Consider the following 27801-nt stretch of genomic DNA (forward strand, 5'->3'; position numbering starts at 1 on the left):
AGCATTAGCATAAGAAAGTCTGTCCAAACAGGGCTGCGCCCAGAAGATCTAGGAACCCAGTGGTTTTCAGGGGCCCCTAATTTTTCCATCATATATCCATTGAATTTCCTCAGACAATGGCTATGTTTTGGATTGACCTCAGGTACAGAAGTTACAAAGAACAGCTAGGCAAGTTTTATCAGCTACATTTATTTTTTTGACTGAAAGTATGAGAATAGAGATTTACGACAACAACAACAACAACAAAAAACCATCATGACATCACATGTCATTTCACAGATGGCACTCTCACTGTTGCCAAAATTGCATAAAGTGATTTTGGTCAGCAAAAAAGACACCATTTCCAGCTATCCAGGTGATGGAGAAACACTTGTTTTTAAAGGACAACAACAATAAGCAAACATGATTTCAAATTCAACAAATAACTGAGTTTAAGCATAAATGAATGTCCCAAATAAGATGGTCACCACCAGCTCAATTTCTGCGGTATGGTATTGTGTTTGTTTTAATTTTGTGGCTGTGGTGATGAAAGCTAACTCAGTGTTCAGATAAATAATTAAAGGCTGATAGTAAGAATACATTGGTATAGATTTTCAGTGAAGCGCTGAAAGAGTTGACTGAGGGTGGACACATGACGCACTACTTCTCTTAGACAGGTTGGTGCCTTTAAAATATTTGAGTAGCTATAACATTTACTACCAATATAATAAACTTGCATCTTGTAGTAAATGTTCTGTTTGGGTATCTTGTGTAACTTTAGCTTGTACAACTACATTTACAAATACATTGTGAGAAAAGAGACACCTGTTATATTTTGTTTAAAAAAGAAAACAGCAACTTCTCCACAGCTTTAAAAATAATTGAGTTTACACTGACATGACATACATTCCACTGAGTGGAAATAAAACTTCCAACTGAGTTGGGGATACTCTAATTTCCTGAAGATCCGTATTCAATTCTGGCTTTAATTTCTAATTCCTTCTGTTCAGATGTATATTTGCTTATATTTCATTTTAAAGTCTCTTTGAGTTCTGATCTGCAACTGGGTATCAAATTGACCACCCCCCCACCCCACCCCAAAAAAAAGTGGAACGCAAGAGGAACACAAAAAGAACATAACTAACAGCTCTCAGTGGACTTCTCTCCCATAGGAGAGAAGGAAAAGAAGGAATTGGAGCCAGCTATTATTTGTCGATGTTGACTACACCCTCAGCCACTATATGAGTATATGAGACCTTCTTTTCTTTCAGTAACCTGGTTTGTAAATTCTGTAATGCACAATCCCATAATACTCTTTTGAGAGCAGCTTCAGTGTGGAGTCGTTGAATCGGTGATCTTACTACCTTTTTATGGCGTCTTTATAGCTGCTCTGGTGTCATTATCACACTCCCATAAACTACCTTTTAAAATCCCGAAAGGCCTCCACACCATAAAGTGCCCTGATCATGCTTAGCAGAAGCCAGTATTATTTATACCACCAATTATTCTAAAAAGGGTTAACTTTGTTAGAGAATTTAGATGAGGCTTCAGAAAATATGTTTTTGTCTATCATTATACTTCCATCTATAAACAAGAGTTCAGTAATTTGCTCCTTTCTTTTACGTGATGCCCTGCTTGAACACAAATTGTATTGGTTTACATGCCACAGCAATGACTTCAACTGAAAAGACAATACTGATATATAAGGCACTTTTATCTCTGAAAATATGGCAAAAGATTGCAGCAAATACTGAAAATAACAAGAAATTATAGGCTACTATATGTTGATTTCAACTTTTATCAAAAATATGTAACAATGAAATGAAATATCCACATTGCATGTTTTATATTATGTAGAAAAAAACTTTACATTCAAACATTGCTAGCTTTTTTTTTTTCCTTTGTGCGCTTGAACCAGTAACAAAAGAAATGCAATCAAAACTCAAAAAGGGACCCAGATGGTTCTGTTCAGCTCTGTCCCTCATTTGTAAACCAAGTTGCTTTTATTCTGCAGTCAGAATGAAAGAAATGGTCAGACACAAACTTTGTCATTGTCTTAGTTGAAGAATAATATATTTCTAGATGGAAGTGAATTGGAAATGATTCTCTGAATTACCATGACTCTAAAACACCACTTACTCATTAGCGTGAATGTAATCAATGGGTAATGCAGTGTGATATGATATTGTGTTCTGAGCACACATGAATGCTTTTCCAAAATACAACACTGCGACTAAAACCATTCCTAGTCCTCCTTTGCTGGCTGATTTCCTTCATTATTACTCAAACTGTAAGTGATATGCAGCAGAGAGGGTTGTTGGAAAGTCATGTATGGTTTCCCTGAGAATCTGCTGGACCTTCAGCACTCACACACAGCCAGTGGAGAGCAGTTGTCCCAACTTTGACCTTTATCTGATGCCACTAATATGGCTGGACCCATGCACCACTTGGAAAAAAAGATCTGATGTCAGAATTTCTTTGTAACAGGACTTATTGACCGACCAAAACAAACTGGCCTCCTCCATGAATACCCAGATCCAGTCTCAGAGTTGGAGCCAAACAGGGTCCACAGCAACAGTCCGAATGATAACATTATAGGTGTGTTTCTTATTTACAGGGCTCTGATATCAGTTCCAGAGAGACTCAATGTGTTTTACATAGCAGTCCACTGTGAATGGGCACAGATTGGAGTGTGTGTGGGAGTTGAGCCGCATCCAGCAGGACCGGGCCCGTCTACAGAGAAAGTTTTACACTCAGGCTCGCCATTCCTGAGTTACACTCAACACTAAAGCCCTTGATCCTCACGTCTCACCTTCCAAGCTACAGAAAGGAGGCGGGCACCTCAAGGGAGGCAGTGCTGGAGGTCATGATAATGGAATAACTCATGTCAGCTAACAGCTGAATAACAGCACAGTTATGATGGATTGTCCATGATCAACACCATTTTCATGTTGATAGCGTTGCCTTTCTAACTGTCACTCGAATCAACTTTTGACATGTTAGGCTTACTGGTGGAATGATTGAAGTCTGTCTGGGTCTGTCTTATTTTTCAAATAATAAATAACTGTTTTGTAATTTCAAGATGAGCAGTAAGTTGCTGAATGATTATTAGTCAATGAATTAGATTGATTCCTTTTGATGCATCCTCCCCAGGGGAAAAAAATGATTGAGAATCCACTTCTTAAAAATGACTGACCATCACAAACAAGGTCAGACTTGAAGACTGAAGTCAACAATTATTGCTGTCCTGTCCACATCACTTTATAATATCTTGAATTGCCATTTCAAAGACAAATACATTTGATAAATCACAATGAAATTTTACATATGTGGGAAATACATGCTGTTGAAGACACAAATGTAAATATGTAATACATTTGACCAAGTAAATGCATTTAGGTGACATTAACAGGCTGGCTTATTATAGTTATTTTCCCTTGTCAGTGAAACAATAGACACCTTGTAGATCATTTTTAAATGATAGCTGGCTGGGTAATAAATATGGCAGAATTGTAGCACAAACTATAAATGTGGTTGAAATAGATGAGTTCTTCAGCCCAAAGTAGAGTTGGGGATATAAATCTCAAAAGACCGGCAGAAATTCGGCAACTTTTTTGATGACCCACTTAAAAGCACCAGCAACCAACTTGAGGCCCATGACCCAGTTTTGAAGACTGTCTCAAAAGTCAAAACTATCTAAAAAATAATAACAAAATATAAATGAATTGTTCACTCCTGAAGGTAAAAATCAATCAAGACAACTATACTTGTTTGTGTTTGTGTGTGTGTGTGTGTGTGTGTGTGTGTGTGTGTGTGTGTGTGTGTGTGTGTGAAATAAACATGGAAATTGTCATTCAGTCATTTATTAACAACTGAGAAATATTTCACAATGAAACTTAAACTATGGATCACAAATCTTGTGCAGCAAAACCACTTTTACAGTTCAAATGTTGAAGAGAAGTTTAAATGCAGAAAAAAAATGCTTTTAGCAAATTGTGTGGAGAGGAACTAGTCTTAGTAGGGTGGTCATAAGTGTTTAGCTCCTCCCTTGAACCTCAAGAGAATAAACCTAATATTGCTGTGGGGCATGAATGGGTGCAGGGTTACTATTGTTTTCCTGGAACACGCCCCCCCCCCTTCCCCCATCAGGATGTATATAAACCCCTACACTGTACTCTAACGGTGAAAACCAATCTGTGGCTTATTAATCAAAATTTAGTTATGTTAATGTTTTTATTCCAACTGGGGTAAATATTTCAAAATAACTTGAAAGTTAGCTTGACAAGCATATTAAGTAAATATGTTCCCTCCTAATTTCACATTAATGCCAAACACTTTTTGATAACTAAATAGAAGGCTGAACCCTGAGGTGCATTCATCTCCGCCTGTTCTCTATTACAAATTTGAACCACAGAGAATTTTCCTATTGTAATCAAAACCAAGAGATTAACAGTTAAATGCAAAGCAAGAACTTAAAAGGGAATTTTCAAACGGAAACAATCAGTGAACCATATCTGTAACTGTTTAATTTAGCCTCTTATCTATGAAGCAGTGAGCACAAGGATCTTCTGCCAGCTGATAACAAGAACATTATGTAGCATACACAGTATTTCTAAAAGATCCAAACTGTCTAATCAGGCAGTAACTGAGACAGGGACAGGCTCTGTTCTGCCACACGAAAATCCCATCAGCCCCGCCCGTGAAAGCTCACAGTGGGGATGGCCACAGGACAAACAGGCTCTGTCCAATCTGTTGCCCACAGGACAAGACTGGACCCTCTTCTTTTGTATGCCATTTGTTTTATAACCTCTGTCTCGATTGTGCTTTGAGGATGGAAACTCTTTCAAGTGACAGATGGGTGGCACTTTTGAATGTCATATGGTGCTTCTACAGAGCAGCCGCTAGCATAAGTTGTGCGGCACCACTCACAGAGCCTGTGGGGGTCACCATGGTTACTCTGATTGGAAGTTAGGTCAAAAAGGCATTATGGGAGAAGCACTAAAGAGAGGATTCCAGTGACACAGCTAATTATACTCATTGCTATCTTGTCTTATTACCAGGCACATCATAAATTGGAGTTAAATTAGTCCATTTACTGTGCCAGCTAACTCTTCAACTTCCTCCACAAAACTTGTTTGTGTTTGTGTGCGCGCGCGTGTGTGTGTGCTTGTGTTACATCTATGGAATTCAATACTTTTATAGTACCACAATACCATACTGTTGTATTGTACACACATACACACACATACACACACAAATTAAAGTGAGAAATACAAACCCAACATGTTTATTTGTTTCTCTTGTCAGTGCTCTTGTCCCACACGGTGCTTATTTTTCCAAAGTGTTTGAACCAATTTCCTCATATTTTTATGTTAAGAATCTGTTTTGAGTGTTTGAAATGCCAAGGAGAATCAAGATGGAAAGTTTATGTAAATTTCTCAGTATACTTTTCATTTTGTTAAAAGGGACTTGATTGATGAGATTAATGAGAATGTGAAGGACATACAGCTCCAAGTTAAAAACTAAAAACTGTGACATCAGCATGCATATACATATATATGCACTGAATATATATATATATATATATATTTATATATATATATATATATAGAGAGAGAGAGAGTATTGATTTCAATTAGTCATTATTGAACATTTTTGAATTATACAATAAATATCAATTGAATTCACTGTTCATTGTCATTGTTTCATCAGGTTATATTTTGATCATTTCCTCTCCTTCAAGAAAGAATTATAAGAATGTCAAGGAGCTCCTCATTAAAAAAAAAACTGTTACATCATCATCCATCCACTTCAGCTTATATTCAAGGAGCAGTGCAAAAATAACAAGGACTTTTACACTCAATTACAACATATTAATTGAGCCTTTTGTCGTTGTGGTCGCAATAGGTGTGGAAGCATTTGAGCATCCCCATGAGTGATTCAAGCATATGTCTTTGAGAATTGGTCAACAGAATTGGTCTTCCATAATTGCAGAGCCTCTACTTTCAGCAGGAATTCTGGTGCACACATAAATTCAAATTATATATATATGGAAGTCCTCTGTTGTCTGTGCTTCATCTAAGATTTCACCTGAGATTTAAAGTCCACCTCTGCACCCTATATGTGTAAATAAATACACCAGACTCATGGCTCGATCAGTGAGCAGTGCTGCCGGCACCCCACAGGGGAGATAGATCCATTTGCTCAGCAGCTGAGCAGGAACAAGGAGATTCTCCTTTCATACTGAGCTGAGCACTGACAATCAGGGCTTTGTCAGGGAGTCATCTGCTATTCCAGTTTACAGGAAGAATATGTGTAGCCATAAATGCACTCATGGGCAAATACATAATCTGGATCTAATTGAGGGTTTATTCATTTTGCTGTACGGTTTTGTTACCTTTTCTGAATATTCCAGGAATAAACAGAGCTACTTTGGACCTGTTGAGACTGACGCTCCAAACTCCTTTCAATCCCTAAAGCAGTCAATTATATTGACCAATCAGCTGTCCTGCTAAAGTAAACCAGAATTTAAAAAAAGACTATACTGTTGATTCATCATGGAACAGGTTCAATTTTTGTCTAAAATCTGAATGAGGAACCCAGTAGCAGCCATTTGTCAGGAATCCAGAAAAACAAAGTGTTAAAATCATGCTTAAATGTCAGTACAGTGTCTGTGAAGTGTTGACGTTCCTAGAAAGTTAACATCAGAAAGCAGAGCAAATAACTGACCCTCTTCAGCTGAAGGCCTACAGAATACACTTGTTGCTCACAATCACTTATTAACCAAAACACAATGGCAATGATGGAGCCAGTGAGAAAGGATTTGCATTTCTGGGAAATCCACAGTCGACCTGTCTACCTCACATACCCACATTGAAGGAAAAAAAAAAAAGTAAAATAAATACTTAATGAAGATAATGCTGGATACAAGGATAGTTTGATTACATGACCTAAAATTACTCCAACCCTGTTAATTTATAGGAGAATCAGTCAATAATTTTTAATCATTAAAACGTGCACAAGGTCCCATACTTTGTAGAAATCAGCACATTTTAAAAAGCACCCTCCATGAAAAATAGGTCTGTAACAACACAGTCATAAGACAAGGGAGTGCCAAGAATTCATACATATTTGTTCCAAAAAATGTCCACACATTTGAGATGAGTTTTTTACTGGCCATAGATTCTCTAAAACATCCACTTACATAGAAAAATAAACTGAGAAATTTATGTCAAAATTTTACTAAAGGTTAATAGGTTACTTAGTTGGATACAACATTAACAGACTGAAGTAAATTAATAATAGCTCTTTCTCAGGGTTCATTTTTAACACATATACTATGAAATGCAGATATTTGAGAGAAATTTCCATTTTCCCTGAAAGAATTTTTGATTTTATTTTCCCAAAAACTTAAATTTGCCAATCTTCAATAGCATTACTTTCCAGGTTTTCAATGACTGAGCTAGTATTAGGATAATGGACCAAAACATCCATCATACTGACCTTTTCAATACTCTCATCCTTACTGGCACATTTCATCTTTTTCTATTTTGAAGAACACAAATATGGCCTTACTGCGCCATCTTGTGTTAAGTCTAAGACCCTACTGGGGATATGGAGATATGACCCTATTAGATTGTTCAGACGTACAAAAACAAAAAACAAAAAAAAAAACAGAAAGCAAAAACAAATATTTTTGGGCCATTTTATTACTTTTTTGACAAATATATAGAAGGTTCTTCCTATTAAGGAAACATTCTTTCAAAGATAGGTATACAGCAAATTCATTCCTGCAAGAGACAGGAAGCATGGGAAATCATCAGGAGACAAAATGCAATGAACCATTTCTATTTGTGCCCAGGAAAAGATAAGGGTGCCATTTACTTATGATTAACTCATTAGGGTGACACTGATGATTTTGATCATGACAAAAATAGATCTGTTTCCAATGCCAATGGGACATTTTTCTGCATCATGTTACATGTGGTGAATTGTTAGTTTTGCATCAAGGCACATGAGCATTTGTAACCATCTTGTGGAGCACTGTTTTTTTTCTTGCCAAGACATTGGTCCCAATGGGCAGAACTGAACAAACTACAAAAATAATAAAAACATATCAAAGGGCTTGGTTCGAATACTAAAGACAAAAGGAAAACAAAGAGTTTAGATCAATAATGTACACAGATAGTGAATTCATAACCCTCAAATGTGGTTTGAGACACATTAGTCCTTAAGTATGATGGTGATGACATCTCAAATGTTTCCTCGAACCACGATGGAAGACCTGTTGCTATTACAGAGGATGTAGCTCAGTGAGGGATCTTGTTTCCTGCTGGGTGAACTCTTTTAAGCTTCTTTTTCCCTGCTTGAAGTTACTCTCCCTCCGAGAAAATGGCAAAATGACCTGGAGTCTAAGGAGAGTTTCAATGTTACTAAAACTTCTGATCTGTGACGCCTTGAGAGTATCAAGCACTGTAGTCGGGAGATAGCCTGCTAGAGGATCCAACCACTTCTCCTTCCACAACTTAATCTCAGAGTGAAGGGACACCTGATCTGGCAAGTCCTCCTTGTACAGGCGCAACACAAGACCACTGAGAATGGTGGTTTCTACTTTGGACATTGCGTAAGGCACAATCTCCAGACACCTCAAGGTATCCATCACTTTTTCTGTGAAGAGGTCATCAATTTCTGCTATTGAGTGCTCCACAACCTTCATGCTCACTGATTCCTTATAGAAGTCACTTAGCGGCTCTAGAAGCACTGGATGCAACATTGTGATGTGAAGTTTAGAAGCTAGCACAATGGCTTCCTCAAACCAGGCCTTGTGATGGGTGTCAATATCCTCCTTTAGTTTACCAAGGACTGCTTTGAGATCAGGTAAATTATTTACAGCTAGTAACATGTCTAATGGTTTACCCAAGAGCGACTGACTTAGCTTTTTCGTGAAACTCAAAACGTTCCTCAGCACCACTGTTGACAGGATGAAGTCAAAATTTCTGATGGAATGAAAGAACTGCAAAGCTTGCTCCTGGTTTGATGTATTTCCCTCACATTTTAACTCATTTAAGCAGAGCAAGACTGCTTCTAAAATCTCCACCATCACCTCATGCATGTCATGACTCTTCTCCCAGTTCTTGACAAGTTTGTCCCTCAGCTCAGTACCCTTTCCTTCATTGTGCTGGAACACATGAATGATCATGTCTTCCAGTTTGTTCTGCCGTTCTGCATCATCTGTGAGCCAATGTAGTATTCTAAATATCAGACGTGCTCCATCAGCTGCTTCTTCTGACGGGGACGATTTTGCCAGCCATACATTGATGGATAAAGCAGAGCTAACAGTTCTTACTGCCTGGGGGTACTTCTTGGCTATTGCTAAACTTACAGCCCTCATCTGAGCTCCAACTTCCCCAACACTCAGCAATGCCTGTCCTCTACAGTACTCCATGTTGAGCCCCCATTTTTCAGACAGGGCAGTCTCAATCGCATCTGTAAGGACTACTGGGTCTTGACTGAAGGGGATGAAAGCCAGGGTTTCTTCACATTGGATGTCCTCTTTGTTCAAGTACCTGATACACAAGGGGACATACAGTCCACCATCGATATCAACAGTTTGCTCAGTTATAACCGTGAAAAACTGAGAGTCCCAGAGTTCTTTAAGCATCTGTTCCCGTAGCTGTGGCTCATAAAAGGACACTGCTTTTCTTGGTCCTTGAACAAGCTCCATCATCCTTTCAGTGTCAGCAGGTTTTCTCTCATCAGCAGGCTTCTCTGCTATACTGGAGGCATGGAACTCTGCTGGTGCCACTGGTTTTACCTCAACGCCTCCTGATTTAAAAAAAAAAAAAAAAAAAAAGCATGATGAAGAACACCAACCTTTACACATAACACTACACACGTTACACTATTGCCTAGAATTATGATTATAATATAATACAGACAAAACATTTACTATGAATGCACCTACCGTTGTCCAACTTAAGTCTTTGTAAAGTTTCAATCACCTGAAATTTAAAAAAAAACAAAAACAAAACAACAACTTTGGTATGCAACAGTGATTGCAATGATTTAAAACTACATTTTTGGATGAAAGTGTACTATCTGACCTGTAAAAGACATGGACTGCTCTCTGGATCAACCTCTATACACTTGGCAATAACTTCGGGCAGTCTCTGTAGAGTTGTCCAGTGAGAGAGGAGCATCACGTGAACCGTTCTGTTACCTTTACATACAGTGTTTTTCAGCAGGTCCCTCATTGAATTCAAAGTAGTCTTCATCAGATCACACTCGATACTGACACTTGGCAGAACAGCTACTAGCCGAAGCAGTAAGGTAACTGTTGGGTGGCTCTTCGACTCAGGATGTACTAAAGTTTCAGCGATGGATGTTGGAGGAGCGACATCCTGGTATTTCTCTCTCCAGACAGCAGCCCAGGCATTGATTTCCTGCTCGACAGCTTCCGGCTCAGGAAGATCTGTTAAGTACAGGCTGAATGGCTTATCAATAGACTCTGACAGAATAGGATTACAGGAGGGCAGCAGAGCCAGGACCGACAGGGCCTTGAGATGACTGTCGGAGAAGCTGTACTTCATTTCATCAATGAGACTTCTGAGGAGGGGAACACTCAGATTTTCCCTGTAATATATCTCTGGAGAATCATAGCTGTTGGTCTCCTCTGAGAAGCACACTTGCTCAGGAGCTACCTTGGTTGCTAACTGGAAAGCTTGCTCAAACCAAGTAGCATGCACAGTGCTGACATTCTCCAACATTTTTTTTAGAGCCTCTATGATAGATGGGATTTTTTCAACTTCACAGAGAATATCAGCAGGGTTTCCACAGCGGAAGACAGTGCTACAGTTACGAAGAGGAGCACAAGCATTTTTCAAGATCACAAGTGTGACAATGAAATCCATGTTTCTCAAAGCAGCTGACAGAACTTGTGCATGCCTCGACATGGCACCAGTAGCACTGGAACTGACAGCATCTAAGCAGCTCAGGATGCCCTCCAATGTGTCAGCAAGTATGTCAAAGAAGTCCTCTCGCTTTTTCCACCTTGAGCAACATGTCTCTGGAATTTCTTCCAGGGCCTCTCTTGGCATATTGAGTAGCCCATCTACTGCCTGTGCCAACTGTCCCTCCAAGCAGGGAGATTCATCAAAGAACAGGAGCAGGTCTTCTGTGATATCCAGCATTTTTGCTACTGAGGGGCAAGGCACACTTCCCGCAAGCCAGTGGGCAAGGCCACAAGACTCACTTGGTGTTACCACAGAGAGTGGATAGCTCTTGAGAAAATCCAGAGACATTTTTTTCAGACTTTGGTAACCTGAGCCCAAGTGCATGAATGCTTGTCCTCGACAGTGAGACATTGGTAAACCCCAGTCTTCAGTGAGAATCCTGGCGAGGTTCCTCGCTTGCGTATCAACGTCACAGTTTTCGTCAAATGGCAAGTAACCCATCAGCTCTACTTTTGGAGCAGATTCTCCAACATACCTGACAAAAACAGGTAGGTGTGTCTTTTCAGCAATTTTAAAAGGTTTGTCCGTGATGAGTGAGAAGTATGGAGACTCCTGTATTTCCTTGAGTATGACATCTCTGATTCCATCAATGAGAAGTTGAACAATTTCATCCTCCTTTAAGGTTTGTGCACATTTGTTCTCCCTTTGGAACCAGTGGCACAAGCTGAGCTCCTGGATGAAAAGCTCTCGCTCCTCCTCTGGGAGGTCAGAGATACTGCAGTTCTTTTTACCCAGCTGTGCAGCCAGTCTGAATACGCTCGCCAAACTTTGACGGTTATCTCCCAAGTGCCCATTCTCATCTGCAGGCTTCGTGTCTTGGTGCTCAATCCTGTCAGGTGAATGCTGAATTTTGATCCCTTCAGTTTTTTCCTTGACACAATCAACTACATATCAGAAAAAAACATAAAAGGCAATGATTGATAAATCACACAAACCCAGCACAAGCAAATAATGCACAGTATTTGAATTGAGTTGATGATAATCACATTTTAAAACTTTTCTGCCACCGTACCTTCCATATTGTTATCCTCAGCATTTCTGTTGAAACTTTTGGATTCCTTGTCCTGTAAATACAGAGATCGCAAATGTTTAAGGGGACCAATATGAGAACCAATTCTGGGAATAGGGTATAAGAAAATCAATCTCTCAAATGTGGTTAAAAAGCACTTGTGAAAATGTTTTGTATAAAGGCAGGATATTTTAAAGTGTAACATTAAACTGATGAAAATTACTGCACTTAACTATACAACAATGTACTGGAATAACTAGACCTGGGCTGATAGTGGCTGTTGAGGCTAGTGCAGAGTAATACCAAGGGAGTTAAAAAACAAAACAAAAAAAATACCTCTATCATCCAGCATTCCATTTTACGATAATGCCTCAATGCAGTTATCATATATTATTTATTTTTTTAATTTTTACTTATTTCAAGATGGAGGCAGGACATTTTGAAGTTGAAAGTAACCTAATTGTCCAAAACTACACCAGTGCACCGAAATAATAAACATAACCAAGAATTTAATAATTGTAAATTACCCCTAATTCATGCTCTACATAAGTTTTCATAATAGCATGTATTTGACAACAAAAATACACAAATCTGAACTACGATAGGCCAAAGTTGAGTGAAATTATAAGCCACACAGAAATATCGATCAGGCTGTAATAGCTACTTTAAGTCCCTCTCCACTTCAAAGTCAATGTTTTCTTTGCTTCTTGTACCTTCACATGGACTTTTAGCCCTCCATGAATGATGAATGTGCAGATCAACAGACTAGATTAGGATTATCAGGATTTGTAACATCAAATTGTGATCACATATTCAACATACAATTCTAAAGGGGAAAATAGAAACATTGGATGCGCAAATATTGGGAGTGTACTTTTGAAGTGAAGCAGGAAACTTATGAACAACATTTGCATATTTTGAAGAAGAACTGGAATAGATATCCTACAGAAAATAATAGAACAGTTTGTAGAAAAACCATTAGACACATACCTGATAAATCACTGTTAAATACATCTTACAACATAAGTAGAGATCTTTAAAGATTTAGCACTTAAATTACCAAATACAAGCACTTACCAGACAGATGCCCTCCAAGGCTTGTGGAGTAACCTTTAAACACTGGGACACCATACGGTCTAAGTCTCTACTGAAGTCTGTGCCCACCTGTAGCACAGCCAAACACAGGGACCTGTCTGAGGGATTTGTGTTTCTCAGGTATTCTTGGAACTTCTTGTGCCGCATCACAACGCCGCAGTCCTCCAAGGCTGTGCTGGGGAGCACTGACATGATCCTCAGGAGTGTATTGATGTTCCCAAAGTACTGCATGAGTGGCAGACGCAGTGTGTGAAATATTGAGCTTGGGATGGTCACAGAAGCAACTTTGGTCTTCCAAGTTACTCTCCAACAGCATAGCTCTGTGAAGAAGTTGTCAGCATCAGGAAGATCACTGCTGTAGAGAGGAGGCTTTGACTTTAGCTTCTCAAACATGTAACTGACTGTGACTGAGCAAGGAACCAGGGAGAGAAAGTTGAGAGCTTCTTTGTGATCCTCCGAAAAATGATCCTTCACTGCATTGATAAGGTTGTCTACAAGTGGCACGCTTAAGCAATCTTTATAAAACCCAACTGGCTTAACCATGCTGTCCCTTGGCAAAGAGTTGTCAGGCACTTCAATCTGAACTCGAAGACTTTGTGCAATGGCACAGGCCTCGTCAAACCAGTTCTGGTGAAACACCTTCATATTTGTTTTTACTCTGGTTAGAGTAGCCACAATTCCGCTGATTTGGCAAAGCTGGGATGCAGCACTGTAGTGGTCCTTCTGGAGACCTGCACTCAACTCTCTGGTGAAGGACGAGGCATTCTTCAAGACCACCATAGCTATGATGAAATCAAATTCCATCACCTTGTTGAGGAGTGCTCCAGCTTGTTCAGATACAAATGCTTTCCATCTCTGTGGGTTATTTTTCACTTTCTCCAGACACTCAACAAGGGGCTCCAGCATCTGAACAAACACCTCATAGGAATCATGCTTTTCTTGCCAAATGGAACAGAATTTGCCTTGCAATTCTTGGACTTTTTCGTAGCTCTCTCTTAGACCAAAGGCTATTACATGGTCTAACTGTTTTTCTAAAGCAATTCTGCTGCCAAAAAACATCATAACGTCTTCAAATGTATCCAGAGATCTCTTAACAGCAGGCACTGGGATGGATTTTGACCACCATGTGTTGAAAGAGTATGAAGAGCTATGTGTGCTTATAGCAAGAGGATACTTCTCCTGCACTTTGCAGGCAAAAGCCTTCAGCTTGTAGGAAACATTCCCAGAGCCTAGGTATGCTTGACCTCTGCAGTTATTCAAATCAAGACGCCACTCTTCTGTTACTATTTCTAAAAGACGCTGTATCATGGCATCACAATCAAGATCTGCCTCTAGGAATCCCATCAGTTCCAGTCGCATGACATCAAAACTGTCCACAAACCTAAGGAAAAGTGGAAGATAGTCTTTCTCCCCAAACTTCACCACACGGTCAATGAACAAGGAGAAAAACGAGTTCCCCACTTCCATTAGAATTCCCTCCCTAACAGCATTCTCGCACACAGAGAGAACTTCATTCATTTCAGACTTGGTGACATATTCGACTTCCCCATCCTGAGTGGCAGACACCTCATTTTGTTGCCTGCTTTGACTGCTATATGCAGCAATCACTGCAGCCTGCAGAGCTGATTTCAGAGCTTCTCTGTCAGTCTCTGCACACTTCATCTCCACCAGCCTTTCAGCATCCATCTCTAGATTTATGAGATGGAGTTCTTCTTCAGTGTCCTTTTCAGCATGGTTTCCATGGGTTGTCACTACAAAGACAGGTGGAACTGGTCATGGAAACTGACATTAAAGGCAAAGTATGCAACAGGATTCATACACATTTTTATTAATAAATTTCAATGACTTTAACACCTTTATAGAAAAAATAGTCAGCGGAATTAATTCTCTGAAACATCCATTTTCACATGAAAAACAAACAGAAATCCAGGTCAAAATGTACAAGCCTATATATGAAGTAAAGTAATGACAAGCTATATAGTTAGAAACAACATAACCTTGAGTTAAGTAAATCCATATAAAACAACAGATTGTGTTAACTGAACCACATGCAATCTACAATCAAGTATCTGCAGAGCAAATTTTCTCAACTTTTACAAAATTTTCTGCCATCCTTATTTTTCAAAACTTTTGCCATTTTCATTTCCCATGACTTGTCCAGGTTTTTCATGACCATATGAACCCGAATATGAGTTGGGTTTTTTTTTAATCAAAAAAGTGTGTTGGGAGGATTTCAGATTAACAAAATTTAATTTAAATTTACACAAGCATGTTTAATGTTAATTTAATTAGGGTATATAGTATAGATAGTAGTAGATTGTATATCTAGTAGTATATAGTAGATAGTATAGCTATCAAATGGACTGCTGTCCAGTTTTAGGTCTACAGCACTTTTTCAAGGACAGAGCAACTGAAAATATTTATTTTGAAGTTAACTGAGAAATGACTTGTAATTTATCATGATCGCGGCAAAATTAAATATCTTAATGAAATATAAATTAAATATTTCTTAAAATGATCTCACCTTGGGAAGGCTTCTCTTTTGTGTCATCATCCTAGAATGATTAAAAAAATAAATGCAGGCAGACTTGTAATGCCAGTAAAGTTGACTGTAAAATTGTTATAAAAAAGTTATGATGTCTGACAATTTACTTACCATTTGCAGCAGCTGCAGGATATCTGGGTGCTTCTGGACATATGATTCCACCATTTGTTCAACACTGAAGTGCACATCTTGGTTGACATAGATATATGCCATGCCACATCGTCTTTGGTCCTCAGGTGTGGCTCTAAGGTAGGCATGGCAGCGTTCCAGTACCATGTGGTATTGACCATAGACATCTGCCTCTGCATTTACACAAGGAACAGTGCCTAACACCCTCAATAAGCTCTGCACATTTGGGTAAAACCCAATATCTGGGATCTTGAGTGTGGCAAATACAGTTGTTGGCAGGATTCTGCGCTTGCTTGCGTGCCTCCACTTCACTTCCCAACAACCGAGCTCTTCATAAAATGTGTCAGGCCTTGCCAGGTTGTTCAAATTAGCATCTGCCACCTTATCTCTGCGAATGCTGAAATTGTGGTCAGCCATGTAAGATGGCACTAGAGACAGCCACCTGAGGATCCTCACCATCTCTGTGCTGAACACTCGCTTGACCTCTGCAACAAGATACTGCAGGACAGGCCGGGCCAAGGTTTCTCTGTAAAAGTCGTCTAGTGGGGTTTCAGTTGTGTCTCCTTGGTCCATCTCAGGTTTCATGACCTCAACTCCAAGCTTCTTTGCTCGACCAACTGCATCTGAGAACCATTTCCTGTGGAATATGGCAATCTCCTGTTGGTACTTGCCTACGAGCTTTAAGGCGTTAGATATTGTATACTGCAAGGTACTGCTGATGCTAATTATTCCCCTTAGACTGGAGTTGAGTATGCTCACACAGCAGAGGGTGTTCTTCAAAACAACAAGCGTAATGATGAAATTGAAATTCTTTAAAACAGGCTTGAGCTTTGCCAACTGTTCAGCTGTATCTTCATCTACCTTTGAAATCATTTCATTGATGCAGTTCAGGAATGGCTCCAGAATATCCAACATTGTCTGGAAGGCATCAGTTCCATATTCCCAAGTCACGCTGAGAGCTGCCTTGATCCTGTCCACTTCACCTTTTATATGCCCATACGTCATCTGGATTTTCCCTTCCAATCTTGTGCACAGCTCTGGTGTCTTCCTGAGTAACGAGGCCACCTGTTCTACAGTGTCTGCAACATTTTGAATGGCGGGCACAGGCATGCAGCGAATAATCCATATGTTGAAGGCATATGGGTCACTTGGTGATAAAACCACTTGTGGAAACTCCTGTAGAATCCTGCAGGTAAGGTCTCGCATTTTCTGACACATACTTCCTGTAACCAGATATGTGAGTCCTCGGCAATGCTCCATCCTCAGCCCCCACTGGTTGCGTAACTCGGAGAGAAGCATGTGAAAGAGATTCTCCACGTCCACATCGCATGGCAGGAATCCAATAAGGTGCTTTTGTGGAAACCCAGCCACTGTGACGGACCTGAGGAAAACTGGGATCTGTTCCTTTCCCTCTATATTTGTCACATCCTGAAGCAGAATAGAAAAGAACCTCGCCTGTCGGAGGCTGTTCTGTATCTCTTCTCTCATTAGGTCTTCGCTGAACTGAAGGATTTCTTTCTTGTCAATTTTCTCCACACAGATGCGATTGTGAGATTGCTGACCACGTGCACCTCCAATCTGCTCGTCTGTGGTGATGTTTGCCCCATTGATGCTGAACCCAGTCAGTGCCAGAATTTCTTTGAAGTAAATTTTCAGAGTCTCTTTTGCTTTGGAGCTGGATACATTCACCAGGGCTTGGTTCTCCTTCTGCTGATCAGGTGTTGCGCTGTTCTCTCCAGAGGATTCCTTCAACTCCTCATTCACTTCAAGTGTTGCTGTGTTTTCTGATGGGAATGAGCAAATACTGAGAATTGCTGATTCTATCAATAAAATAACATTTACAAAAAGGTCAAACATAATTGAACATACTCTCACCAGTTTATCAGATATGTGTACATGGAAATAAACCACCCTAACATGACCTACCTCCAAGAAATCCTCCCTTCTTGAGTTTTATAAGTTATTTATTAAATTATACCACATTGGATTTACCTACCCATACCTAATAAATTTCCAAATGTACCATAAAAGTTTTGCAAAAATGCACTAAACCAGTGTTGGTACCTTTTGTCTTCTTCAAAGAAGTAGGGTCCTCTTCAGACTAGATGATGAAAAAAATGATTACAAATTTACACTTGTACCATTTTAAAAGTTGATGAAAAATGTCATGACTCAGTGTGATCACAGACAAACACTTACAGGATCTCGAGCACGTTTCCTGTTGTAGGTTGATTGATTATTCATGGGTGTTGTAAAGTCAAATATTGTAGGAACAGCATCTTCCCGTAAGACATGACTGGAGCCACTCTGGATAACAAAACACAAATCACTTTCATGTAGACCTCAACATTCTAATAATGTTCGAAAAATGAAAACTGTCACTTCACAAGTTCACACTTGATGATCTTGAGATTTAGAACATCAGAGTAATAAAACCACTGTCATTATTTAGGTTGGAGGTGGGGTGGGGAAATGAAGCTGTTTCCCCATTGCTTCATCTTAGTCTAATCTTGGTAGACAAAGTGCATTTGCAGAATCTTGACATTCTCAAAACACTAGCTTGATGTTTAGCAACAGCTAACTGTTTTGTTTACCTCAAAAGTACATTATATTTACCACATTTACAGCAGTGTAGATGGAGAAATATAGATGTAACCTTCTCCCTGGGTATTGTATAAATAAGCAAATAAAAAAATGCATTCTTCATAATATCACATCTCCATCACAATCAAATCTGTATTAAAGTGTTATGATCGTATTGGGAATCAAGAGCTAAGTGTGAACAAAATCTTAACAAAATCTCTTTTGTTTTAAAAGATATTTGTGTAATTTTCAAAGCCAATTAAATGGTTATCACAGCTATTTTCTGTAAACCATCATTGCAAGAAGGCCGCATCCTTTTAACTGACGCTTTAGCGCTCAAATGCATCGTTAGCATCAACTGATGCCTATATAGTGTGCCACACGCATTGTTGCCAACCTGAAATACACAAATATACCAGTTCCACCTGCGATGCACAATATGAGAATAGCAACAGTCATTGCTATCAATAATCAATAAACTGCAAAATCGGAGCAGAGGGGATCATTTTTCTGCTTCAAAGTAGTTTGATGTGCTTTAGGTGCAATTTTTCACAAGATAGACTAGGCTGATTGATACTCTAAATCGACCGTAGGCGTGGCTGTGAGTGTGAATGGTTGTCTGTCTATATGTGTTGGCCCTGCAATGGACTGGCGGACCCATCCAGGGTGAACCCCACCTCTCACCCAAAGGCTGCTGAGATAGGCTCCAGCCCTCCCCCCCCAAACCCTGAAGAGGATAAGTGGAAGAAAATGGATAGTTTAATTTTGTTCACACTGTTCCAAATTGTGCTGATATTACAATGTTGGATTTTTTATAATGTTGCTGTCATTAATGGGTTTCACTGGAGCATTACACAGATATGTATCTCTACCACTTACCCATTTATTTACAGAAGGATGGACAAACTATCAACACCTGTGTTGAAAAATTGAAAGATTGCTGTCCTATTTAATTGCATTATACTTGTATGTCCTCTATGGTCGCTATAATGATATGGGAATTAGACCCGGGTAGTATGAGGCTATAACAAAATACCATGGTATTAAAATATCCAAATGGTATCGTTTTCAATACCAACAATTCCACAGACACTACTCCTCTATTAATTTGATGTATTGTAGTGTGCAATAGCTACCACTAGAGGACAGTCATGTGCTGCATGATCTACTGGTGTGACAGGCACGCAGCTCAGTGGAGAACCATGGTGAGTACCAGCAGCTGCTCGACAAAGCAAAAGGAGAACTCGCAAAGAAGAAAATGTGACTGCCCCTGCCTAGCATTATTTTGGCTTTAGTCAAGATGATAAAGATGAGCCAACAGAGAGAAGTCGTTCGAACTATTTGCCTTACAAATGTGCTCAAGACAGGGGAGATGGTTCTGCCATGCTCTAGTTGCGATACTGTTCATTTACATGCATCCTCTGTTCATGCAGCATAAATTTCCTCCAGCTGTGTGTCAGATGAGTTGCATTTTGCCTATTCAGTTTTATAAACTTACTTAGATCCTACTGATGTGGTGGTTGTCCTTCAGTTTCTCTGTTTCTATCATGTCTACATAGCATTTGTGGATGCATTTTGTCCTTTTTATGTCAGTTTTAGCAATCAGTGGGAACACATGGGATTTTATTTTGAAAATTGACTGGATCCACAATGCTTTTCCTGTCTGATGCGATCTGTTCTGAAAAAACTGATGCATCGGGTCGAACCTCCACTCACCTTGTGCAAATACTGTATACCCAGCTAAAATGTTGGGAGGACTGTATGGAAAAACATACTACCACGCCTAATGAGAATGACCTAACAAGGGGAAATAAAATACCATTTCCATGTACAAAAGTTGGTGTTTTCATTTGTACCTCCTGAGAGATCATGGAGGGCTCAAAGTGTTTTGCACAGAGTTTGTACAGTTTATGCAGCTCCTCAGGGGGTTCTGATGTCAAATCTTGCCGACGACAGTTATTCAACCATCGTTTGCAGCTGAAAAATACAGGAGAGATGGCAGAATACATCATTAGTAAAAGACATACAACTTCAATTATGAAAACTAATACAGTATCAAATTGCCACAAAAGACAGTAGAACATCAGGGTCCCCAAAAGTGGAAAGGGAAGGCACTGTAATACATAACACAAGTGTTTGACACAATGCCAGTGGGCTGCATGTACATTAAGCCTGCACGTGTTTTGAAAACCTCACTGCGCTTAAGTTCACAGATTTGAATGCATTAAATCAGTGTTTTGCATTAAAAAAGGCTTCCCTCCACTTGTTGTATAATACAAAAAACCCCAGCAAAATTAAACACAGTTTGTGCAGTCACCATGGCTAATGACTAATAAGGAGTGTACGCACTATATCACTCTATTAAATGAATGAGATCAAAATCAAGCTTAACGTCACTATTGAGGCTGACTGAATGCTTTGAGGCTCTGAATTTTCATGAATTTCCATGGAAATCGACACCCAAATCAGTCTTCAATGGCACTGTTTGTTTTTCATTCGGCTACATCAATCTTCCAAAATAAGGCAGTAGTAGTGTAACAATACACATATCATTCATAATGCAAAGCATGAATTAGCATTACTTATTCACAGAGAGAACCATAACTTCATAGTTCTGTGAGTCGCAGCTCTCAACTGAAGTCACCAGCACCTGACTGCTTGGCAGCCAGTCTTTCAAGAACACTACAAAGGCAATATGTCAAAAAAACAGCTAGAATAACTTCCAAATCTGTAGGGTTGACCTCAAAAAAGTCCAGTGCCACATCTGCCATTGGCCTATCCATATCCAATATGACTTTCTGATGAGCCATTGAACCTGATAGAAATTTCTACAGTTAATGTTTGCTTAATTAATGCAATCTGAATTCAATTGAATCTTGATTTGGGTGAACTACACGGGTAATCCACACAAGCTTTGAAGCCTAATAATGGTATTTGTGGCAGCCCTACTCAGTATATTTTAATTGAAGTTAATGACTAGCTAAGTTGGGCGGCGCAGTGGTGCAGTGGTTAGCTCTTTTGCCTCACAGCAAGAAGGTTTCAGGTTTGAGCCCCGGCTCGAGCACAGGGTCCTTCTGTGTGGAGTTTGCATGTTCTCCCTGTGCCTGTGTGGGCACTCTCCGGGTACCCCGGCCTCCTCCAACAGACCAAAGATATGCAAGAGGGGACTAAGTTAATCGGATACTCTGAACTGACTGTAAGTATACCTGTGAGAACCAATGGTTGTCTGTCTATATGTGTAGGCCCTGCGATGGACTGGCGACCTGTCCAGGGTGAACTCTGCCTCTCGCCCCAAGGGAACTGGGATAGGCTCCAGCCCCCTACACCCTGAACAGGATAAGCCGTAGAAAATGGATGGATGGATTGACTAGCTATGTGTAGATTACAATAAGCCAATATTTTTTCAACATATGTGAACAACTGTACTGTAACATGCCTTTATTCATGCAGAAAATTTCCATTACTTTTCAAAAAACCTTCATGATGCATCATTTTTTCTATAGCCTCTCCAGGAGGCTTCTCTTTACTTCCAAAATTCAACAGCTTTTCCAAGTTTAATACATAGTTTACAGACCCTGAAAACTCACTTTCCTCAGTGTTCTAGTGACAGCCAAGTTTGCCAAAGTCTACACCATTTTAAGGATGGCTTTATTTTCTTGCCAATTGTCCACCCTTTTCTTGGTCCATCTCTCCCGTTTTGGGAACACATATTGTCATTATTGAAATTGGCGGTTTAGATTTTCCAATGCACAAATAATATATTTTCCATTCAAAACAATATTAGATAGGTGAAAAATACACTCGTGGCAGAGTGGGATTCATTAGCTGGGGAGCAGGAATGTGAACAGAAACTCACTGATATGAGGCAAGGCAAGGTAAGGCAATTTTATTTGTATAGCCCGTTTTCACAAACAGTTTGTCTCAAAGGGCTTTACAGGTGATCATAACAACATCCTCTGCCCTTAGACCCTCACATCGACTGAGGAAAAACTCCATAGAAAATCCTTTTAACAGGGAAAAATCTGAGAAACTTCAGGGTGAGCAACAGAGGAGGGATCCCTCACCCAGGACGGACAGACGTGCAGTAGATGTTGTTACAGACAAGAAAACAGTTTACAATACGTAATATATGCCAACACAATTTGAATATGATGTGGTAAATTAACAAGAGTAAGCCAAAACCAAAGCGTTGCCTTTTACTTAACAAAAATTCCACTAGGATTATTTTTGCAATGCTAATATTCTAAATGTATCAAGTTGTGGGGTGGGACACGTGAACTACTTTTTCCGGTTCAGCTCATTCCCATCCATCGACCACTGCGCAGCTAGACTGCTACATGACTTATTGTTTACATGTGTTTGAATTCAATAGCCCCAATTACGCAAGTTGGTTTCAATGTAAAGTGATAAGCTAACACTAGTCGTGCTAATGTTACGTGAGCGTACTACCGGGACGGTAGGTGTCGTGCACTGACGGCGATTAAAAAAAAAAAAATTACAGGAGCAAAAGTTTTCAACTACAGCTTTTCTTGAATTGTGAAATAAAAAACCACCAAGGCGAATGACTATGTTTACTAAATACCCACGTCAAGTATAGGGGTAATTATTACAGAACTGAGTGAATTTCTCGCGGACTTTTCTTTCAAGAGTATCGTTAGCCTGCGCCATTTTCAACAGAGTTGTGTCACTGTTAGCCAACATGATGCTGAGCTAACGACAGTGCTGGCGGCTAATAGCTATTTCAAATAGAATCGAAATCATAGTGAAATTATCTTACCGCTCTGGCTCCAGGGGGAAGCTGAAGAGTGGGGTGCTATTGTCAGATTCTTCCTGCTGGTAATCACAGTTCACTACGGCGCAGCAGTCTGTCATTTTGGACTGCAATGGAGCTAGCTTGCTAGCAGGTTAGCTAGCTTAGCTGGCGGTTGCAACCTGGCAAGCCCTCTGTGAGTAAATCTACAGGAGAGTCTACAGATTCATGTCCCGGACCAAACTTCCAATAGTTATATTTTAATGCTAGCAGCTTAAAGTCTATATGCCATACCAAGCACCGATTACTCCCATGCTTTAAAAGTTGATGTTGCGTGCTGAGCTAAGAGTCACCGAGAGCGTGTTTTCAACCAGGAACTGGATTCTGCAGTACAGCATGTTGACCTGCAGAGGGTATAACAACACGGCCAAACCTAACAAAGATTTCCACTGGTTCACTTCCCCTTCTAAATTAAACTTTAACTTGGCTAAGAAGCAGATGACATGAGGGTGGATCTTCCTTCGTTACCTAAAGCTCTGTCCAGAAGGTAACCCTGTGTCAATTTGCTCTCAGGTTATTTAGCATTTAATTGTTATTCAATAAATATTTTTAGCGTTTTAACCTGAGTTGACACAGAAATTCATATTTATTCTGTAAACAGTGAAGTACTGAATAGTTGTGTTGACATGAAAAAAATTTGTGTTGACATGAAAAAAATATTTTCACATTATATTTTAGCTGTAGAATATCCTTGCTGTTATTACATCAGCCGATCAAATTAACCAGCAAATCATTTGACATTCCTTGCTCTTGTGTAACTGAAACCAGCTGTTTATTTAATTAATTTTGCAATTATATACAATGCCCAACCCACATTAGTATTCACTGTGATGTTTCACAAGGATTTTACAGGGATAACATTTAAAAAGGGTAAAAATGAAAGGAATAAATGTTGGTGCAAAACATCCTTTTCAACAGGCAGTGCTTCTCATTTGAACTTGAAACTCTCTGGACCTGCATCCTAGATGCATCAGATGACTTCAAAGAAGAGTGGGTTTTCTGGCTCAACTTCCCCAACCTTAATGGTCATGGAGAATGAAGGAAAATTTGGAGAGGTCAAAAAGCTTCCTTGTTTTGGCTTGTGACCCTGATGAAGGCCACAAGATGAAGATGAAGACCTCTTTATTTGATAACTGAAATCTTTCTGATCCTGTATTTCAACTCAAAACCCTGAATCCAACCTCTTTTAAACATTCCAAATGGATTTTGTAGTATTCATCAGTTTCAGGCTTTGATTGATCTATGAAATAAAATCAGTCAAGATGTTGAGTTACCATCAAAAATGTGTCAAGAATCATTTTCTTCAATCATTAGAGTGATTCAATGAATATACAGTGCTTAACAAATTTATTAGACCACCTCTCATAAAAATAACAAACCATATATATTTTAGAAATCTTTCTGCTGCTGGGATAGGCTCCAGCCCCTCTGAAACCCTTAACAGGATAAGTGGAAGAAAATGGATGGATGGATAACAAACTGAAAGAATTAAATATTTGTTTTTCACACATAATGACCAATAACTTGTAATATTTCATATGGCCTCCTTTGGCCTTGATAACAGTTTGCATTCTTGCTAGCATTTTTATGTACTTTTGGGCAGTCTCTGTTGTTATTGAGTGCCAAATAGGTTCTAGTTGTTCCAACAGATTTGATATAGATGAAACTTTTGTGCAATCAATATTTGAATCCACTGAATCCCAAATTTGTTCAATAGGATTCAAATCGGGACTTTGACTTGGCTAGCCCATTAGTTCCAGTACTCCAGATTGCTTTTTCTTGGTAAAATAGTTTCTGCACAGCTTTGAAATAGGCTTAGGGTCATTGTCTTACTGGTATGTGACCCTACAACAAATCCGATTCAGTACAGAAGGGATTCCATGAGGCACTAAGATGTTGTGGTAGAAGTTCTTGTTTACGATACCGCCTATTCATCAATTTGCCCACACTGTGTCCAAAATGGAATCCCATACCTTGATGGATCTCCACTGTGTTTCCCTGTGGGTGCAATGCATGTGGCAACCAAACATCCAGCTTTTCTGTAGACATAGAACACGATGATGCTGACCGAAGAGTTTAAACTTTGACTTGTCCATCTAGAGTTCCTTCTCCCAGTCATCAACTGTCCAGTGTTTGTCTTTCCTGGGAAATCTGAGGTGTTTCTAGACGTTTGCAAGCCCCTGATCTTGAAGCATTCATCTCTAGCTGAAGATCAGCAGTGGTCTTCCTTCTGTCCCTAGTACTTAAAATCTTTAGATGTCTGACATCTGCTTCATTTGCTTTCATTTCCTTCCTCTTCCTTGGCGAATGTAGAAAGTACCAGTCTTGGCAATTGACCTCACTGTGAGAACAATTTACGTCTTTCCCTATTTGTCTCAGAGACCATTCAGCATCATGAAGCACTTTAATGTGGACTCTTTCATTTTCAGTGAGCTCTTGACATTTTTACTATTGTGAATAGAAATGAGGAATTTCAAACTGAATTCACTTTTTTTATACCAAAATTTGCCCTGGTTCCCTGGGCTTCTCTGAGAAGTCAGAAATTAATTAATAATTGATCAATTAATTTATCAAGCTAACTTTTCCTTTCAGGAATGCAAGGAAATAGCTATAATTTGACATCTTATTCAAGAAAAAATAATGTGCTTTACTATGTTTGTGTTTTTGTAAAACAGGATATTTTAAAATTCATGCATAACAATAACAATTCGATTTTAGCATTTAATATATTTTTTGGCAAAGCGCTTCTCCAAACGTGTATAAACCATTACAGAAATTTTTTAAAAATTGTTTTGGTAATTACAATGCTGTTAATTTAGGGCAGTTGTGGCATAAACCTTACACTGGGTGGTGGTCTAATAAATTTGTTAAGCACTGTATGTGCATCTTTTAAATGAGCTGCTAAAGTGCTCTGTGGCTTTATGACATACAGACCTTCATTAATCCAAAATGTAGAACTGGTATGAAATTTGGAATGAATGTTGCCGTAGATGGTGAGGGAGAAGTGGCTGAAAGGGTATTTTAATGCTGACTGCTTCAGTAAACTAAATGGCTAAATGACTAAATGGCTTTTATGCTTTGATTGCATTCATTTGTTGAACACACTACACTGTTGTGGAAATTTTACCCTCAGAGCAGACGCATAGTCAGCTGTTAATTCACAAGCACTTACTCCACCAAACATAAAATATGATAGATGGAGTGATTCAACACAAGTCAGCAGAGGGTAGCTTGTGGTGTCAGGCCTTTGTTTTACTGCTCAGTCCTGATGTCCAGGACAATTCCATATTGGCTATCACTGCCCTGGTTGTGTTACTCAGGGTTGCAAAGGTCTGGAAAATTTCCAGTAAATATCTTCTCATACAAAAATTCCAGATAAGTTAAGTCAAGTCAAGTCAGTTTCATTTGTATAGCGCCAAATTACAACAAAAGTTATCTCCTGATACCTTACAAGTAGTTTAGGTCTTACACCACACTCTAATGGTCTTTTCTGTTAGTTCTTGTCAATATATAGTAAGCAGCATTTTGGACCAGCAAGAGAGTCTTCGGGTACTTATTGGTGCAGCCTGATAGGAGTGAATTGCAGTTATCCAGCCTGGAAGTGACAAAAGCATGGACTAGTTTTTCTGCATCTTTTTGAGACAGGATGTGTCTGATTGAAGTGATGTACTGGAGTCCTGGAGATTTGTTTATGTGGGAGTTAAAGGAAAGATCCTGATCAAAGATAACTCTCAGGTTCCTTACAGTGGTGCTAGAGGGTACCTATCTCATTAGATAAGGTGTTTTGGGCCCAGCACACTAACTTCAGTTTTGTCAAAGTTTGGTAAAGAAAATTGTGGGTCATCCATGTTTTTAATCTCCTTTAGACAGTCATCAAGTTTAGTCAGCTGATTTGTTTCATGTGGATGGATTGAAAAGTACAGCCGGGTGTCGTCTGTATAGCAGTCAAAATTGATCAAGTGTTTCCTTATTATGTGACCTGGAAGGTCATAAGTGTGTGTGGAAGTGGAAGCAGGTACAAAGTGAAGGTACAAAGTGAAGAGGACTGGTCCAAGCACAGACCCTTGTGGAACACCATAGCTGACTGTAGTGGTCTCAGAGCAAAAAATAAATAAATTCCAGAGTCTGAAAAACATCAAGAGGTTGATTGATATTTACATCTTTGTATCTGGCTCTATTAAAAACAGGCTTAAGACAAGCAAAGATTTAATTAAATTGAAAATGAGATTTGGAAAGTTATCAAATCAAACTGCTTTATCTTCACCGTAAGAGAATTTACCTTTCACCCCCTCCACTCATTGACAGTGACAGCTGATCACAGACAAAATTTAAAAAAGAAGAAGCTTTGAGTAGTATGCAAGTATTCACACATCCAGTCATAGCCAACAGATTTGAACAATGAGTCCAGGAGAGAAGCCAAGATTGCGCGAGTCAGAACTACTACCAGTCATGGGAAATGTAGGTCAAAACCACCCCCAACATACCACACAATAACATCATAAAAAATAAACAACATAGCCTCAATTCACGTTTGTATTCAGCATTAATTTGATGATACTTAGAAGTGCTACTCCCTATCAGGCTCCTCCTCTGTGGACCTGTCACCCTGTCTACATTTAAGAGTCAATTTAAGACCTTC

The 27801-nt window shown here is 39.3% G+C and overlaps 1 protein-coding gene across 1 annotated transcript; it reads right to left on the bottom strand.

The window, feature by feature from the left end:
• Positions 1 to 5640: 5640 nt before the first annotated feature.
• LOC147249179 (uncharacterized) lies at positions 5641 to 23506 on the bottom strand. Its single transcript, XM_086226615.1, has 11 exons — positions 23130 to 23506; positions 20209 to 20329; positions 17969 to 18076; positions 17834 to 17870; positions 15752 to 17553; positions 15620 to 15650; positions 13078 to 14846; positions 12004 to 12055; positions 10083 to 11875; positions 9944 to 9980; positions 5641 to 9804 (listed from the first exon to the last, which is right to left on the bottom strand). Exons 1-11 carry the CDS (start codon positions 23222 to 23224, stop codon positions 8273 to 8275), a joined length of 7377 nt encoding a protein of 2458 aa, XP_086082741.1. The 5' UTR covers positions 23225 to 23506; the 3' UTR covers positions 5641 to 8272.
• Positions 23507 to 27801: the final 4295 nt, after the last annotated feature.

Source organism: Aulostomus chinensis, chromosome 15 (assembly GCF_037954235.1).
Source record: "Aulostomus chinensis isolate RoL2024-O1b breed Wild chromosome 15, RoL_Achi_v1.0, whole genome shotgun sequence".
NCBI lineage: Eukaryota > Metazoa > Chordata > Actinopteri > Syngnathiformes > Aulostomidae > Aulostomus > Aulostomus chinensis.

Excerpts from the sequence above, each read along its gene's own strand:
- LOC147249179 (XM_086226615.1), bottom strand. The coding sequence starts at position 23,224 with ATGACAGACTGCTGCGCCGTAGTGAACTGTGATTACCAGCAGGAAGAA. Across the intron at positions 20,330-23,129 it reads TTCCCCCTGGAGCCAGAGCG|CTGCAAACGATGGTTGAATA; the intron begins GTAAGATAATTT and ends TGTATTTTTCAG. Across the intron at positions 15,651-15,751 it reads TCCTGCAGCTGCTGCAAATG|GATGATGACACAAAAGAGAA; the intron begins GTAAGTAAATTG and ends TAATCATTCTAG.